At 46.2% G+C, this 13,941-nt stretch overlaps 2 protein-coding genes across 2 annotated transcripts; both read right to left on the bottom strand.

Moving 5' to 3' along the window:
• Positions 1-434: 434 nt before the first annotated feature.
• On the bottom strand, positions 435-1,428 carry LOC132656624 (eosinophil cationic protein-like). Its single transcript, XM_060391739.1, has 2 exons — positions 1,301-1,428; positions 435-1,097 (listed from the first exon to the last, which is right to left on the bottom strand). The coding sequence occupies exon 2, from the start codon at positions 1,089-1,091 to the stop codon at positions 615-617; it is 477 nt and encodes a 158-aa protein (XP_060247722.1). The 5' UTR covers positions 1,092-1,097; positions 1,301-1,428; the 3' UTR covers positions 435-614.
• Positions 1,429-12,208: 10,780 nt separating this feature from the next.
• LOC132656625 (eosinophil cationic protein-like) lies at positions 12,209-13,198 on the bottom strand. Its single transcript, XM_060391740.1, has 2 exons — positions 13,079-13,198; positions 12,209-12,875 (listed from the first exon to the last, which is right to left on the bottom strand). Exon 2 carries the CDS (start codon positions 12,867-12,869, stop codon positions 12,393-12,395), a length of 477 nt encoding a protein of 158 aa, XP_060247723.1. The 5' UTR covers positions 12,870-12,875; positions 13,079-13,198; the 3' UTR covers positions 12,209-12,392.
• Positions 13,199-13,941: the final 743 nt, after the last annotated feature.

Genomic DNA, 13,941 nt, shown 5'->3' on the forward strand with positions numbered 1-13,941 from the left:
TACTCGGGAGCCAGGCAGGACCTCTTATTATTCATCCCTTTCTGTGTGGAATCCAGTTTCCTTGTCCTGGAATCTGTGCCTTCCTGGTCTGTGTTGAATGATAGAATTACTCACCACTGAGAACAGCTATGCAGGGGAAAGAGAAGGGTGCTGGGAAGAGGGAGGGGAAGGGTCCTGGAAAGGGAAAGGGGAAAGGATAGCCTCCAAGAGTAAAGGATAGACCCCACTTCTTCTTTTCCCGCTACTAGCCACTTCAGAGAAGATGCCCTGTAGGAACTTTCTGGAAAGATAGCCATCTCTTCTCATACTGGAATTTGTTTCTGGGGAGCGGGTACATTGCTCAATTGGTAGAGTGCTTGTCATGAGGACCTGTCTCAACTCTCCCTCTCTCTTCTTCACTCCCTGTCACACATAGAGACACTCAAAGATCTAGATGAGTATGCAAAGGTGTTTATTGATTAGGAAGGATCTGTTCAGCCAAATTTGAAGGAGCCAGGGACAGGTTTCATGAGGACAGGTCCTGATAGGCAGCACAGCTGAGGAATTGGTTCTTCAGCACTAGGATTGCTATGGCACTAGCTGATGAGCAAAGGTACAAAGTGGTGGTGCTGGAGCTATATAAAAGTCCCATCCAAGTGAACTGGGACCACTGGATAGTTGGGATTGTCCCTTGGGGTTTTGTTGTTACAAGCAATTCTGTAGAACTTCCTGGCTCGTGTTCTTTGGTATCTGCATTGCCTATAATTTGTTGACGGAGATGTGAGGTTACAGTCAGTTATTGATACCCTAGATCGACTGTCATGACAATTTCTTCTTCCGTTCTTGCAGGTAGTATTTCTATTGTAACACTCATTAACAACATTAGCAAAACGTGTATGAAGAAAAGTATTTAGGTCCTTGCATCTTCCCGTATAATTGTTAACTCCCAGCATTGCAGCATTACATTGGATGGTAGTAGTATTACTTATGTGCTGGATTGTAAACCACTGGGAAGGGGTTAAACCAGGTGGAATCTGGAAGGAGGCAACCATCAGGACAAGTCCCAGCAGCAGAAGGAGACATAGTCTGGACACAAGCAGCTTCAGGCCCATGTTTTCCTGTGAGAGCAGAGCAGAAGTGACTACTCCCCATCTTGGCCTGGTTTTTCCTCTCTCTCCCTAAAAGCCCTCTGCTGCCACTGAGGGCTCACAGTTTCATTTCTCCTGGACACTGCCCCGTCACTAGCCCTCCTGCCCCAGTGCTAACCCTCCTGCCCCATCACTAGCCCTCCTGTCCCAGTCCTAAACAGTCAGTCTCTTACCCAGTCTAGGTTGTGGCTCCTGTGCGGTCGCAATGCTGGTTGTCCTGGAATTCAGGGATGATGGGTGAGCTCCAATTGGGCCCATAGATATAGAGCAGACCCTGTGGGTGTGGCTGGCAGAGGCAAATGGCTCAGGGTATTCAAATTGCGAAACCTAGATCGGCACATTGTCCGTTGTGTAACGGACCTTCTGTTCCTTCACTTGGCCAATCAACAGTGCTGCTGGCCCCATTGTAAGGAAGTCTAGTTCCAAGTCATCTTGTGCAGGGTAGTTGAAGTCTGAATGTGAACTCTCTGCCTAGAAATCTCTGTATTCTGTCGACTGGCTGCAGATTTTGTGCCTGTGTTTCTGTGATGGGCAGACCAGGGTTCCTAGCAGCCTGGGTAAGCACTTAGAGGAGACAGAGCCTCGGAAACCAGATTTGTAAGAGCTATTTACATTTCTGTCTCTCATCTTAAAAATCATATGAGGTTGTGGTCTGGAGAGATGGCCCAGTGGTTAGGAGCACTTGCTGCTCTTCCAGAGGACCCAAGTTAGGTTCCAGCACCTATGCTGGGTGGCTTACAAAAGTCTGTAACTCCATTTTCAGGGGATCTGATGTCTTCTAATAGCGTTTGTGGCATGGACATACATGTGTACACAGACACACAGATACACGGAGGTGAGAATGAATCTTAGGGACTGGGCTGGAGAGATGGCTCAGAGGTCAAGAGCACTGGCTGCTCTTCCATGTGGAAAGAAACATACTGGATGTTTCATTCTCTTATTCTTTTGAGATGATATCTATTCTTATCTGTGCTGGCTTTGAACTCACAGCAATCCTTCTGCTTTAGGTTCCTAATTTCTGGGAACTCAGAAGTGAGCCACCAAGCCCGACTATACCAAATGTTTATAATATCAGGTAGAGATTATATATTTGCAGCCACAGTGGTGTTTTTAAAAGCCTTTCTCAAAACAATTTTTGGTAAGTCTTTCTAAGATATCAATATTGAAAATGTTGATACATGATGTGCCTTAATGATAGTTAAAAATGTGACCTCATCAGGCCATCATTATCCCAACTCAATTTCCAATTTACCCACACTGAGTAAGGAGAACGTTGAGGACCCTGCTTACATTCAGAGCTTCTCAGTGCCACTTTGATGAGCAGCACTTGTTGCTTCCTAAGTTGTGGGCACTCTTGCATGCCTGTGTTTTAGCTGCCAACGTGGGGACACCATCCACCAGTATCATCCTCCACACAGCTTTCCCTGACTCAGTGGCTGACATGAGAAGTCAGGGAAGTGCTTGGAAAACCACATGAGGTTTTTACAGCGACATGGAATGCAGGAGACTGAGATTACTTCCAAAGCCATTTGGTGGAGACAGGGCCTAGACAAGTCAAGGTAGAAGTGGTCTGGAAGCCTCTTCCCTGCTGCCTTTCACAGTGCCGGAAGGTGATATGCAGGCCATCCGTGGAAGGAAAGTCACCGACAGGCTTAGCTGTGACCTGTCGGAGCTACAACACCAATCAGTCAGCCATGATGTCTCCACCGTGCAATAGTGGCATGACTGTTAGGGGTTACTGCTGCTTCTTGATCAGATCTGTCCCTGCTCTGTAGGAGGGAATTTGTGCCTGCTCTGTGAACATGATCAAAAGCCCATGTTTGGGGAGGCTCCCGGGGGGGGAGTACAGAATCGACTATGGCATTTTACTACATGGACATGCTGTCGTATTACCTCCTGAGTGTTTGTGTTTCTGTCCACAGATTAGTGCTGCTTTCATCCTTTGTCAGAAAGGTTTCTCTCTGCAGAGGGTAGCGGCTAATGCAGGGATTCACCTCCTGGGCAAAGTGCTGAGACTTAGTGACTGTTGAGTGTTGAGCCCAAATGGGACATCTGTATCTATGCCTCAGGACTCAGGGAGCACTGGGAAAGGGGTGGGCCTGGGAGGAGAACAAGCCAGATTCTGATAAGGAGTGCAGCAGAATGCAGTCTGTGGGACACCGCTATTGTATTTGTGGACTCAGGGCAGCCATGGCTACCTATACAACATTGAGTCATCAACTTTCCAGCATGATTGGAGTGTGACTAATGAGGCCCCACCTCTAGCTAAAGTGTTATTGGCAGTCAATGGCTACAGTGGGGATGGAGAACCAGTTTTCTGCAGTGGTGTAGCCGCTGGTAATTTGCCTATGGTAAAATAAACATCCACACAACCATGCTCATGCATGCTGCCCTTATTACACTTTATTAGTCACTAAAAACTAATGGAAGTAGGAGGAGACTTGTTGGGAGAAGAAGGGGTCCTAGAATGAGAGAGAGAAGGAGGGGAAGAGGAGGAGAGAAGGTAACAGAGGATGAATATGATCAAATATGTTATATCATGAATGCAATAGTCAATGAATAAATGAAAATATTAACAAGAAACCAACAAGCACCCAACCAAACAGGTACAATGTAGAATGGAGGAAATTATACTCCTTCTAGAGATACTACAAGCCCTTCGATGGACTGGAAGATAACATGAGAAGGTCATGTTTCATCTCTTTTTTTTTCTGACAGAGGCCTGCCTGTGTTGACTTGAGGTAAGTTAGTCACAGTGTCACCAGGATTTCAGCGAGGACTCCAATTGTTTCCCAGCACCCTGTGATCTCTGTCTAAAGAACTGAGATGAGACATAGAGCCTGTGGTGAAAGACAAAGTGAGCAGCTGGGTGAGGTGGCACACACATTTAATCCTGGCACTCTGGAAGGCAGATGCAGGTGGATCGCTGTGGGTTTGAGGCCAGCCTGGTCTATAGAGCAAGTTCCAGGAAGCAGAGGCTACACAGAGAAATCCTGTCTTGAAAAACAAAACAAAACAAAACAAAACAACAACAACAAGAAGAAAAGAAAGACAGGCTAAGCTTCTGATAGGATGACCTGCACTCTTAAGAGATGAGAATGGACAACAGCTGGACAGACCGCTGCCAGCTACCCTGTAGGCGCGCTGCAGATGATTTTCAAAGACATTTACAACAAGCAGCTTTTTCTCATGGACTTTTGTCCATCTTTTTAGGCAAGCCTGTTTTGATTGTATCTACAAGAGATAATCTTGTAATCTCTTTTCCAATAAGAAAGTCCCTGTTCAGTATCCTTAGAAGGTTTAGGGCCTGTGAGGCTAGGGTTAGATGTCATCCATGAATGACCTTCTAGGCAGTTGAGTCTAGCCTCCTTCTGTGAGTCTGGTCCAAGTCTTCTGTCTGGTAATGAAAATCCTGTTGCTCTAATCCTTGGCTTTCAAGGGTTGACTTGACTATGGGTATGGGGGAAACCCAGCTTCAGTGTCCTCTAAATCTGCTCACAACTGCCTGCTCAGCAGTTAGCTAAGTCTGGTTCTCGACTTCCCGGTGAAATCTGAGTTGGAAAGAGCTGCCCTCTGGCATCCCACTTTCCTCAAGGGATCAGAGTGAATAGACCTGAGTTCACAAGGTTTCTTCCTTCAGTCTGTGGACAGGGGGAAGGACAGGCCTCGCAAGCAGGGAGCGTTTTTGCAGTGACAGAGAGCAGAGCTGCCTGGTTCACCTCTCTTTTGAGTGGATGTGAGTAAAGATGTCTTTGACCCTCCGTTTCTCTATTGTCCCTATTCTCTTCATTCTTCTGTGAAGACACGTTTCAAGCCACTTGACTCTGCTCTTGCTATGGGTAAAGACTTGTGCCACCTTGTCTGATGTTAGTGAAGAAAGCAGCTCCTTCAGACTCTACTAGGTATGGCCTTCAGGAAATTTATTTCCACACTGGCCAAGCTTTATCATTCCTCAGAAGATGGAAATAAAGACTTTGGTAGGTTGAAAACCCTTAAGTCCTCATATTTGCAGTTAATTTAAAAACTTAAGAAGACACAGGGTAGAAGAGCCAGGACACAGCTGTGGACATCAGCGCTCTGCTCCTACTTTGTGAACTTAAGCTTTGCCTTGTATTTCCTGTCCACATCTTCCCTGGAAGAACAGTGCACAGATGAACACACAGACAAGTCAGTCAGCAGAAGCTGTTAGGCATTTCACCACAGTGCTATAGACATCAACTTTGAAGAAGCTGCCTGACCTACCAAATAAGACCCGATTAGCAAGCTTTCTGTGTTAACAGAAGAGCACCGAGGTCACCCAGGCTGCACTCAAGACAAATAGGGTGCCCCTCCTTAGCACACCAGCACTGGTGACTTGGCTCCATCTTCTTCCACTTCACTCTCATGCCAGCTCCTCTCCTTGGATTTGGAGTTCCTGAGGTTCTTTCTTTTCTCACTGTGTAGATCAGGCCAGCCCGAATCTTCCTGCTTTTACCCCCCTGAGTGTTGGAAGCATGACAGGAGCCATATAGCCCAAATGGGCTTTGCATTGGTCTGCTTGAGCTCTCTTGTTGGTGTGCAATGGAATCAGGAGGTAAGGGATGATGAGATGGCTCATCTGGTTAGGAGGTGAGGAGAGGGGTGGGGGCAAGGCAGGGGATCTCAGTAGAGTAAGGAGACCGTGCCTAACATACTTCATGTGTGTCTGTGACAAGTCCTTGTACTATTTAGTGTATCCAACCATGAGTATTTGCTAGTGAAGACTATTTTCAAAGATGCTCATGTGACAAGAACCCTCTACAGCATGTGTTTCTAATTTAAAGTTCATTATAAAATATTTGCTCTTGTATGTTGACACTCATTCCCTCCAAAAAAAAAAAAGTCTTTTGATGTCCCAAGAACTTCATAGTTAAAACACTCTAAGCAATAAGGTGTCGTTATGAGTTAACAAGCCACTTATCAGAGCTCAGATGGTGAAAGCAGATTTCAGTTTCTTCCCCACTCCCTACCTCTTCTGTCTTGGTCTGTCTTCAGGCAGATGTCCCACACATGTTGGCAGGGTAGATGTTTTGTGGGAAAAATTCCGGATTAAGCACTCTGACACTGTTGAGAGTGGAAGAGAGGTAGGGTAACCAGGGTTTGAAACCAGGATAGCTTCTCGGAAGCTTTCATCCTGGGTCTAGTTTGTATTCTCACTAGGACCACGAGGTGTGGTGACAAAGCATACTTGGCAGTTTAAGGTAACAAACCACTGTTTCAACTATTTCTCCAGGTCATCCTGTTTCAGGTATCAGGTGAAGTCATGCTTGGCAAAGAGGCAGGACAGAAGAGTAGGTAATTAACTAAATAAATTAATACATTAATATAATATTGGTCTTTTCTACCTTATTCTACTTCAGGGGCAGCAGCTCCAAACCTTATCCTGTCTCTAGAATAATTGAAGTGGGAAAAGCTCCCATCTTCATCTGCCAACACTCTCAAGACAATGTTTATGGTTGTCAAGGTTCTCTCTTAGAATTTTACAGTGGGATCCCAGGAACAAGGGGCTCTTGCTGATTACATCATGGGGGGTCTACAAACTCTTGTGTGGCAGCTGGTAGGCACTTCCTTTTCCAATTGATTGTTTGTATGAAGTCAGACTTTATATGACTCAATAAAACAATGATGTAGGACAGTATGAACAAAAAGCAGATCTGGGAATCGAGATGTCAGCTACTAAAGAGATCTTGAAACTTTCATCCGGTGTCAATTTCTCTTACTAATCATTTTGTTTTTCAAAAGGATGGGTTTACTGGGTAGACCTGGTGATATACATACCTTTAATTTAAGCACTTGGGAGGTGAGGGGATCAGGGGTTCAAATTCATCTTTAGCTACACAAAGAATTTGAGTCAGCCTGAGGTGCATGAGACTCTGTTTTAAAACACCCTCAACTTAAACCCATTGTCTTATTCCCCAAATGAAATCAAAACAAACCAAAAACAACAGGAGTACTTCAAAAATTGTGATACTTGTGTAAACATATAATATAGTAAGTGGTTTATGACTTGCAAGATTTAAAATACTTCTATTCTAATTTTTAAGAAGATAAATATGAACAGATACAATAAACATAGGCAGAAGTTCTTTGTGAGCCTGGACATTTTTTATTTTTTAAGACAGGGTTTCTTTGTGTAGTCCTGACTGTCCTGGAACTCACTCTGTAAACTAGGCTGGCCTCAAACTCAGAGATCCATGTGCTTCTGTCTCCCAAATGCTGGGATTAAAAGCACGTGGCCCCACAGCACAGCAAATCTTGGCAATGTTTATAATGTAAAATGACACCGTGATTCAAATGTGTGAATCCTGCTAGTATAAAATATGGGGGATAAGGGTAGGGAGTGGAGTGAGCCGGCAAAGACCCTGGCCATTCAAGTCTGGCAACCTGAGTTTGGTTCCTAGAACCTGTGTAAAGGTGGATAAAGAGAGCTGATTCTGTGAACTGACCTCTGACTTCAACATCACCATACAATACTAACCAGAAGCTTAAAAGGGAGCCAGGAGAGCTGAGGCAGCAGGTAAGCACAATGGCTGTTCTGGGTTCCCAGCACCCCTACAACAGCTCACAGCCATCTAGAGCTTCAGTTTCAGGGGATCCAAGGCTCATGGCCTCTGGGAACACAAGGTACAAACATGGTGCCTACGCATCCATGAAGGCAAATGCTCAGGCACACCAAAATTTTATTTTAGAGAAAAGAATATTAGGAGCTGGAGTGCTGGCTTAATTGGCACAGTGTTTGTCACACAAGCTCCTCAGAATCCATGTGGCAAAGCTGGGTGGAGGGAGGGTAGGTAGTTGTCCTTCCTCTAGTGAATGTCCACGTCACAAAGGCTTTACAACCTTCTTAGAGAGTCACCTGCTATGAACGAAGGGTTCAGACAGATGTGCCATGGGAACATTTCACACACAAATACCAACTCCTCTCAGTGCGTGACAGAATGAGAAACCCTGCAGGGAGGCTCTGAGACACCTAAGTTTCAGTGAAGACCTCAGGATATTGGTGATGGCAGGACCAGGGGACATCTGCTGAGAATAGACAAAGATGCAGAGTGCGGCCAAGCCAAGAGCGACCTTGTGTGCTTCAGGGGGCAGAGTTGAGGGGTGGAGCTGCCTAATCCCAGTACAAGTCTGGGATGCCAGGCATGGAGCATCAGGAGCTGGTGTTTGCTTCCTTGGTTTGTGTCGATTTTCTTTGCTCTGCTCTGCTACTCCCTTTTGGAATGGGAATGAGTACTCTGTGCCACTGTAGGTTGGTAGCATGCAGTGTGCTTTTCAGTGACATGAGCAGACGTTGAAGTGGCGTCCGTATATTTCAGCTGACATGTGGACTTCAGACTTTTGAACAATGCTGTGATCCAATGAAAGATCTCAAGCTTCTCTTAAGGAACAGAAATCCCTCAAACTCATCTCTCTGTCTCTGTCTCTGTCTCTGTCTCTGTCTCTGTCTCTCTCGTTTTTTCAAGACAGGATTTCTCTGTGTAGCACTGGCTGTCCTGTACTTGTTTTGTAGCCTAGGCTGACCCTGAACTCACAGAGATCTGCCTGCCTCTGCCTCCCTGAGTGCTGGGATTACAGGTGTGTGCCACGAGCCCCAGATCCTCACATTTCTCTTAGTGGACCAGTGAGATGGCTCAGTAAAGGAAGGCACCACTTATGTCCTGAGTTTGAGCTCCAGAGTCGATCTGGTAAAAGGCGGGAACAACTTCTGCAAATTGTCCTCTCACCTCCACATTCATGCTGTGGCCTGTGTGTGCCCACCAACGCAATGAATGTTAGTAAACCTCTAAAACAAAACAGCAAACAAACAAAGAAAGAAAAGTGGGACAAAAAAAAAAAAAAAAAGAACCAACAACAAACAACCCCCACAATCCCGGAAACCCTGCCAACTGCTGTCCAGATTCAGACCATCACCTAGAATACCTGCTTCCCAGCAAGATGATAATGTGGCAAGGCAGAAGCCACTCTAGCTACACACAGAGAGAGGAGGTGACAGGAGAACTGCCAAGTCCTGTCTCAGAGACAAGATCCAGCCACCTGGGTAAACTTCTGAAGGACTGTCTCTGTCTCCATTTCCCTCAGAATCTGCTAGCTAAAGGCAAGACAGAGCATCAGGGCTCTGACCCACCGTCTTCTCAGGTAATGGCCCACTCAAGGAGGTACCGGGTAAATACCCAGTTCCTGGTTTCTGCCTACATAAAGGTTAGATACAACATAGTGTGCTCAGCATGGAAATTCCATTCATATGTTCTAATCACAATTTGTTCTCATTCATCCCTCTGCCTCACCACCCTTTCCTGTACTTCCTCACCCATGGCAGCTGGGTCTCCTGTTACAGACAGTTAGTCCCAACTTCTGCCTTTCTAGCCCATGTACTCTATTACTGTGTTTTCTTCTTCCCTTCTAATATCATCATCCTCTTACATATGAACACACACACACACACACACACACACAGACACACACACACCATTTTAAAAAATGGTGGAGAGATGGCTCAGCAGTTCAGCAGAACACTGTCTGCTTTGCTAGAGGACCCAGGTTTGATTCCTACCACCCACATGGTAGATAACAAACACCTGTAACTCCAGTTCCAAGGATCCAACTCACTCTTTTGATCTCTGCTGACTCCATGCACATATGTGGTGCGCAGACATGCATGAGGTAAAATACTCATATATGTAAAATAAACATAATAAATTCAAAATCTACGTTCTGCATCTGACAGGAAACATGGCATTTGCCTGACTCTAGCGTATTTCACTTTGCACAGTGATTTTCACTTTTACATCTTTTCCTGCAAATGTCATCATTTCCTTTTTCTTTAGGATTGCATAAGTTCTGTTGTGCATATTCCTAGTCTTTGTCTTCATGAATGTGTTCTTGGTGGACATCAGGCTGGTTCCATTTCCTGGCTACTGTGCATTGAGCAGCAGTAGTATGGCTGAGCAAGTGTTTTTGTCGTGTGTCTTTGGGCACTGACCTGTGAAGGGTGTAGCTGGGAATGGAGAGGCTCCGTCTCTTCATTCTTTTTCTACTTTCCACAGTGGTTGCACAAGTTGGCATTCCCACAAGCGGTGAATTGAAGCTCTGCCTTTCCCCTTGCCTTTAGCATCAAACCCTTGACAGCATTTTTTTTTTTTTTTTTTTTTGTTTTGTTTTCTTTGATAATAGGCATGGCATGCTGACAGGGAAGCAAAAGAACTTTGGTGACATCCTTATCTATTAGGGAAATGTTAGTAAAACAGCCCTGAGGCTCTCTGAGTTGGATCTGGCCTGTTTTATGTAGTGAGTTCCAGGAGAGCCAGGACTTCATGGAGAGACCCTATCTCAAAAGACAACAAACAAAATACCCAGAACACCTTCTCACACCCTCTCACACTCAACAGCTCCACAGTCTATCTCTCCCCAGTCACTATGGCTAGCATAGTGAAAACCTTGAGAGCAGTTGCTGGCCAGGACCCAGGGAGAGAACAGTCCTTCTGTACTGTTGGCAGCAGTGTGAGCTGGTGCAGCCACTGTGGAGACCAGCGTGGCCGTTTCCCAAACGTCTACCATACAACCCAGCCACCTCACTCTTGAGCCTAAGGCCATTCATCTGTAGATGGCTAGTTTGTGAGTATGTGATACACACCCACAATGGAGTTCCATTCAGATGAGAAGACCTGCATTTTCCAAGAAAATGGTGGAGCTGGAAAATATTTTAAGTGAAGCAAGCCGGGCTCAGCGATCCTGCCAAGCACTCTGGGAGATATAGAACTTGGCTCCTCATTGTTGTGTGCATATTTAGATGTAGTAAATGTGAGCAGAGGACAAGAAAGGGAAGAGGCCCACCAGAAGAAGAGGGAGGCTGCATGGGAGGAAGAGCTAGAAAGGACACAAGGACCACATCCTAGGATAGCGCTGGTGTGAGCAACCCACTCCTCTAGAACACAGGGTGTCTGTGCTGCTGGCTTCGTTGGTCCAATCTAGAGTCTTAGGTGTCTGCTTACAGGAGATTGTAAGCTCAGTCAGGATGTTCTCAAAGCTCAAAGCCTCCCTGTGTGGCTTGGAGTCAGCCTGCTTCCAAGGAGAAAAGGCTGTGAACATTTAACTGGAGCACAGGGACTGGAGAGGCTGGAGACAAGAGTTGTTTCTCAGGTGGCCTTAAAAATAGCCTTTGCCACCAAAAATTAAAAAAGCGAAAATTACAAAAGATTTCTGTGAGTTCAGAATCAGGCTGCTCTACAGAGTGAGTTCCAGCTCAGTGAGGCCCTCATGCTGTTCCCAACTTCATCTGAAGCCAGTGAATTCTTTCCACCCCTGCACTTCCAGGAACTCAGCATGCATGTGTAAAATGCAGATTCCCCACACCAAGCTGGAAGACCAGAGGACTGGCTTCCCTGCAGCCACTGACAACAAGAAGGACCACCACTGGACAGTGGTGGGGAGAGTCCGGTTGCTGCATGTGGGGGCCCAGAGAGGAACAGCCAAAGGGAAGCTGGGGATCCAGACTGAAGGACAGAGGTGCAGCCTGATGATTTCACGCCCTTGCTCCCTTCTGTGTCAGACTGCCCCATGAGGTGATATCGTGTTTGCCCATGTCTTTCAAGGATGGCCCCTTCCTGTTTGTCACTGATTCCTGACTACAGTTCTGTACTCGGGAGCCAGGCAGGACCTCTTATTATTCATCCCTTTCTGTGTGGAATCCAGTTTCCTTGTCCTGGAATCTGTGCCTTCCTGGTCTGTGTTGAATGATAGAATTACTCACCACTGAGAACAGCTATGCAGGGGAAAGAGAAGGGTGCTGGGAAGAGGGAGGGGAAGGGTCCTGGAAAGGGAAAGGGGAAAGGATAGCCTCCAAGAGTAAAGGATAGACCCCACTTCTTCTTTTCCCGCTACTAGCCACTTCAGAGAAGATGCCCTGTAGGAACTTTCTGGAAAGATAGCCATCTCTTCTCATACTGGAATTTGTTTCTGGGGAGCGGGTACATTGCTCAATTGGTAGAGTGCTTGTCATGAGGACCTGTCTCAACTCTCCCTCTCTCTTCTTCACTCCCTGTCACACATAGAGACACTCAAAGATCTAGATGAGTATGCAAAGGTGTTTATTGATTAGGAAGGATCTGTTCAGCCAAATTTGAAGGAGCCAGGGACAGGTTTCATGAGGACAGGTCCTGATAGGCAGCGCAGCTGAGGAATTGGTTCTTCAGCACTAGGATTGCTGTGGCACTAGCTGATGAGCAAAGGTACAAAGTGGTGGTGCTGGAGCTATATAAAAGTCCCATCCAAGTGAACTGGGACCACTGGATAGTTGGGATTGTCCCTTGGGGTTTTGTTGTTACAAGCAATTCTGTAGAACTTCCTGGCTCGTGTTCTTTGGTATCTGCATTGCCTATAATTTGTTGACGGAGATGTGAGGTTACAGTCAGTTATTGATACCCTAGATCGACTGTCATGACAATTTCTTCTTCCGTTCTTGCAGGTAGTATTTCTATTGTAACACTCATTAACAACATTAGCAAAACGTGTATGAAGAAAAGTATTTAGGTCCTTGCATCTTCCCGTATAATTGTTAACTCCCAGCATTGCAGCATTACATTGGATGGTAGTAGTATTACTTATGTGCTGGATTGTAAACCACTGGGAAGGGGTTAAACCAGGTGGAATCTGGAAGGAGGCAACCATCAGGACAAGTCCCAGCAGCAGAAGGAGACATAGTCTGGACACAAGCAGCTTCAGGCCCATGTGTTCCTGTGAGAGCAGAGCAGAAGTGACTACTCCCCATCTTGGCCTGGTTTTTCCTCTCTCTCCCTAAAAGCCCTCTGCTGTCACTGAGGGCTCACAGTTTCATTTCTCCTGGACACTGCCCCGTCACTAGCCCTCCTGCCCCAGTGCTAACCCTCCTGCCCCATCACTAGCCCTCCTGTCCCAGTCCTAAACAGTCAGTCTCTTACCCAGTCTAGGTTGTGGCTCCTGTGAGATCGCAATGCTGGTTGTCCTGGAATTCAGGGATGATGGGTGAGCTCCAATTGGGCCCATAGATATAGAGCAGACCCTGTGGGTGTGGCTGGCAGAGGCAAATGGCTCAGGGTATTCAAATTGCGAAACCTAGATCGGCACATTGTCCGTTGTGTAACGGACCTTCTGTTCCTTCACTTGGCCAACCAACAGTGCTGTTGGCCCCATTGTAAGGAAGTCTAGTTCCAAGTCATCTTGTGCAGGGTAGTTGAAGTCTGAATGTGAACTCTGCCTAGAAATCTCTGTATTCTGTCGACTGGCTGCAGATTTTGTGCCTGTGTTTCTGTGATGGGCAGACCAGGGTTAGGCTAGGTACTTAGAGGAGACAGAGCCTTGGAAACCCAGATTTGTAAGAGCTATTTACATTTCTGTCTCTCATCTTAAAAATCATATGAGGTTGTGGTCCGGAGAGATGGCCCAGTGGTTAGGAGCACTTGCTGCTCTTCCAGAGGACCCAAGTTAGGTTCCAGCACCTGTGCTGGGTGGCTTACAAAAGTCTGTAACTCCATTTTCAGGGGAGCTGATGTTTCCTAATAGCGTTTGTGGCATGGACATACATGTGTATAGACACACAGATACACGGAGGTGAGAATGAATCGTAGGGACTGGGCTGGAGAGATGGCTCAGAGGTTAAAAGCACTGGCTGCTCTTCCATGTGGAAAGAAACATACTGGGTATTTCCTTCCCTTATTCTTTTGAGATGATATCTGTTCTTATCTGTGCTGGCTTTGAACTCACAGCAATCCTCCTGCTTTAGGTTCCTAATTTCTGGGAACTCAGAAGTGAGCCACCAAGCCCG

This window comes from Meriones unguiculatus, chromosome 9 (assembly GCF_030254825.1).
Source record: "Meriones unguiculatus strain TT.TT164.6M chromosome 9, Bangor_MerUng_6.1, whole genome shotgun sequence".
NCBI lineage: Eukaryota > Metazoa > Chordata > Mammalia > Rodentia > Muridae > Meriones > Meriones unguiculatus.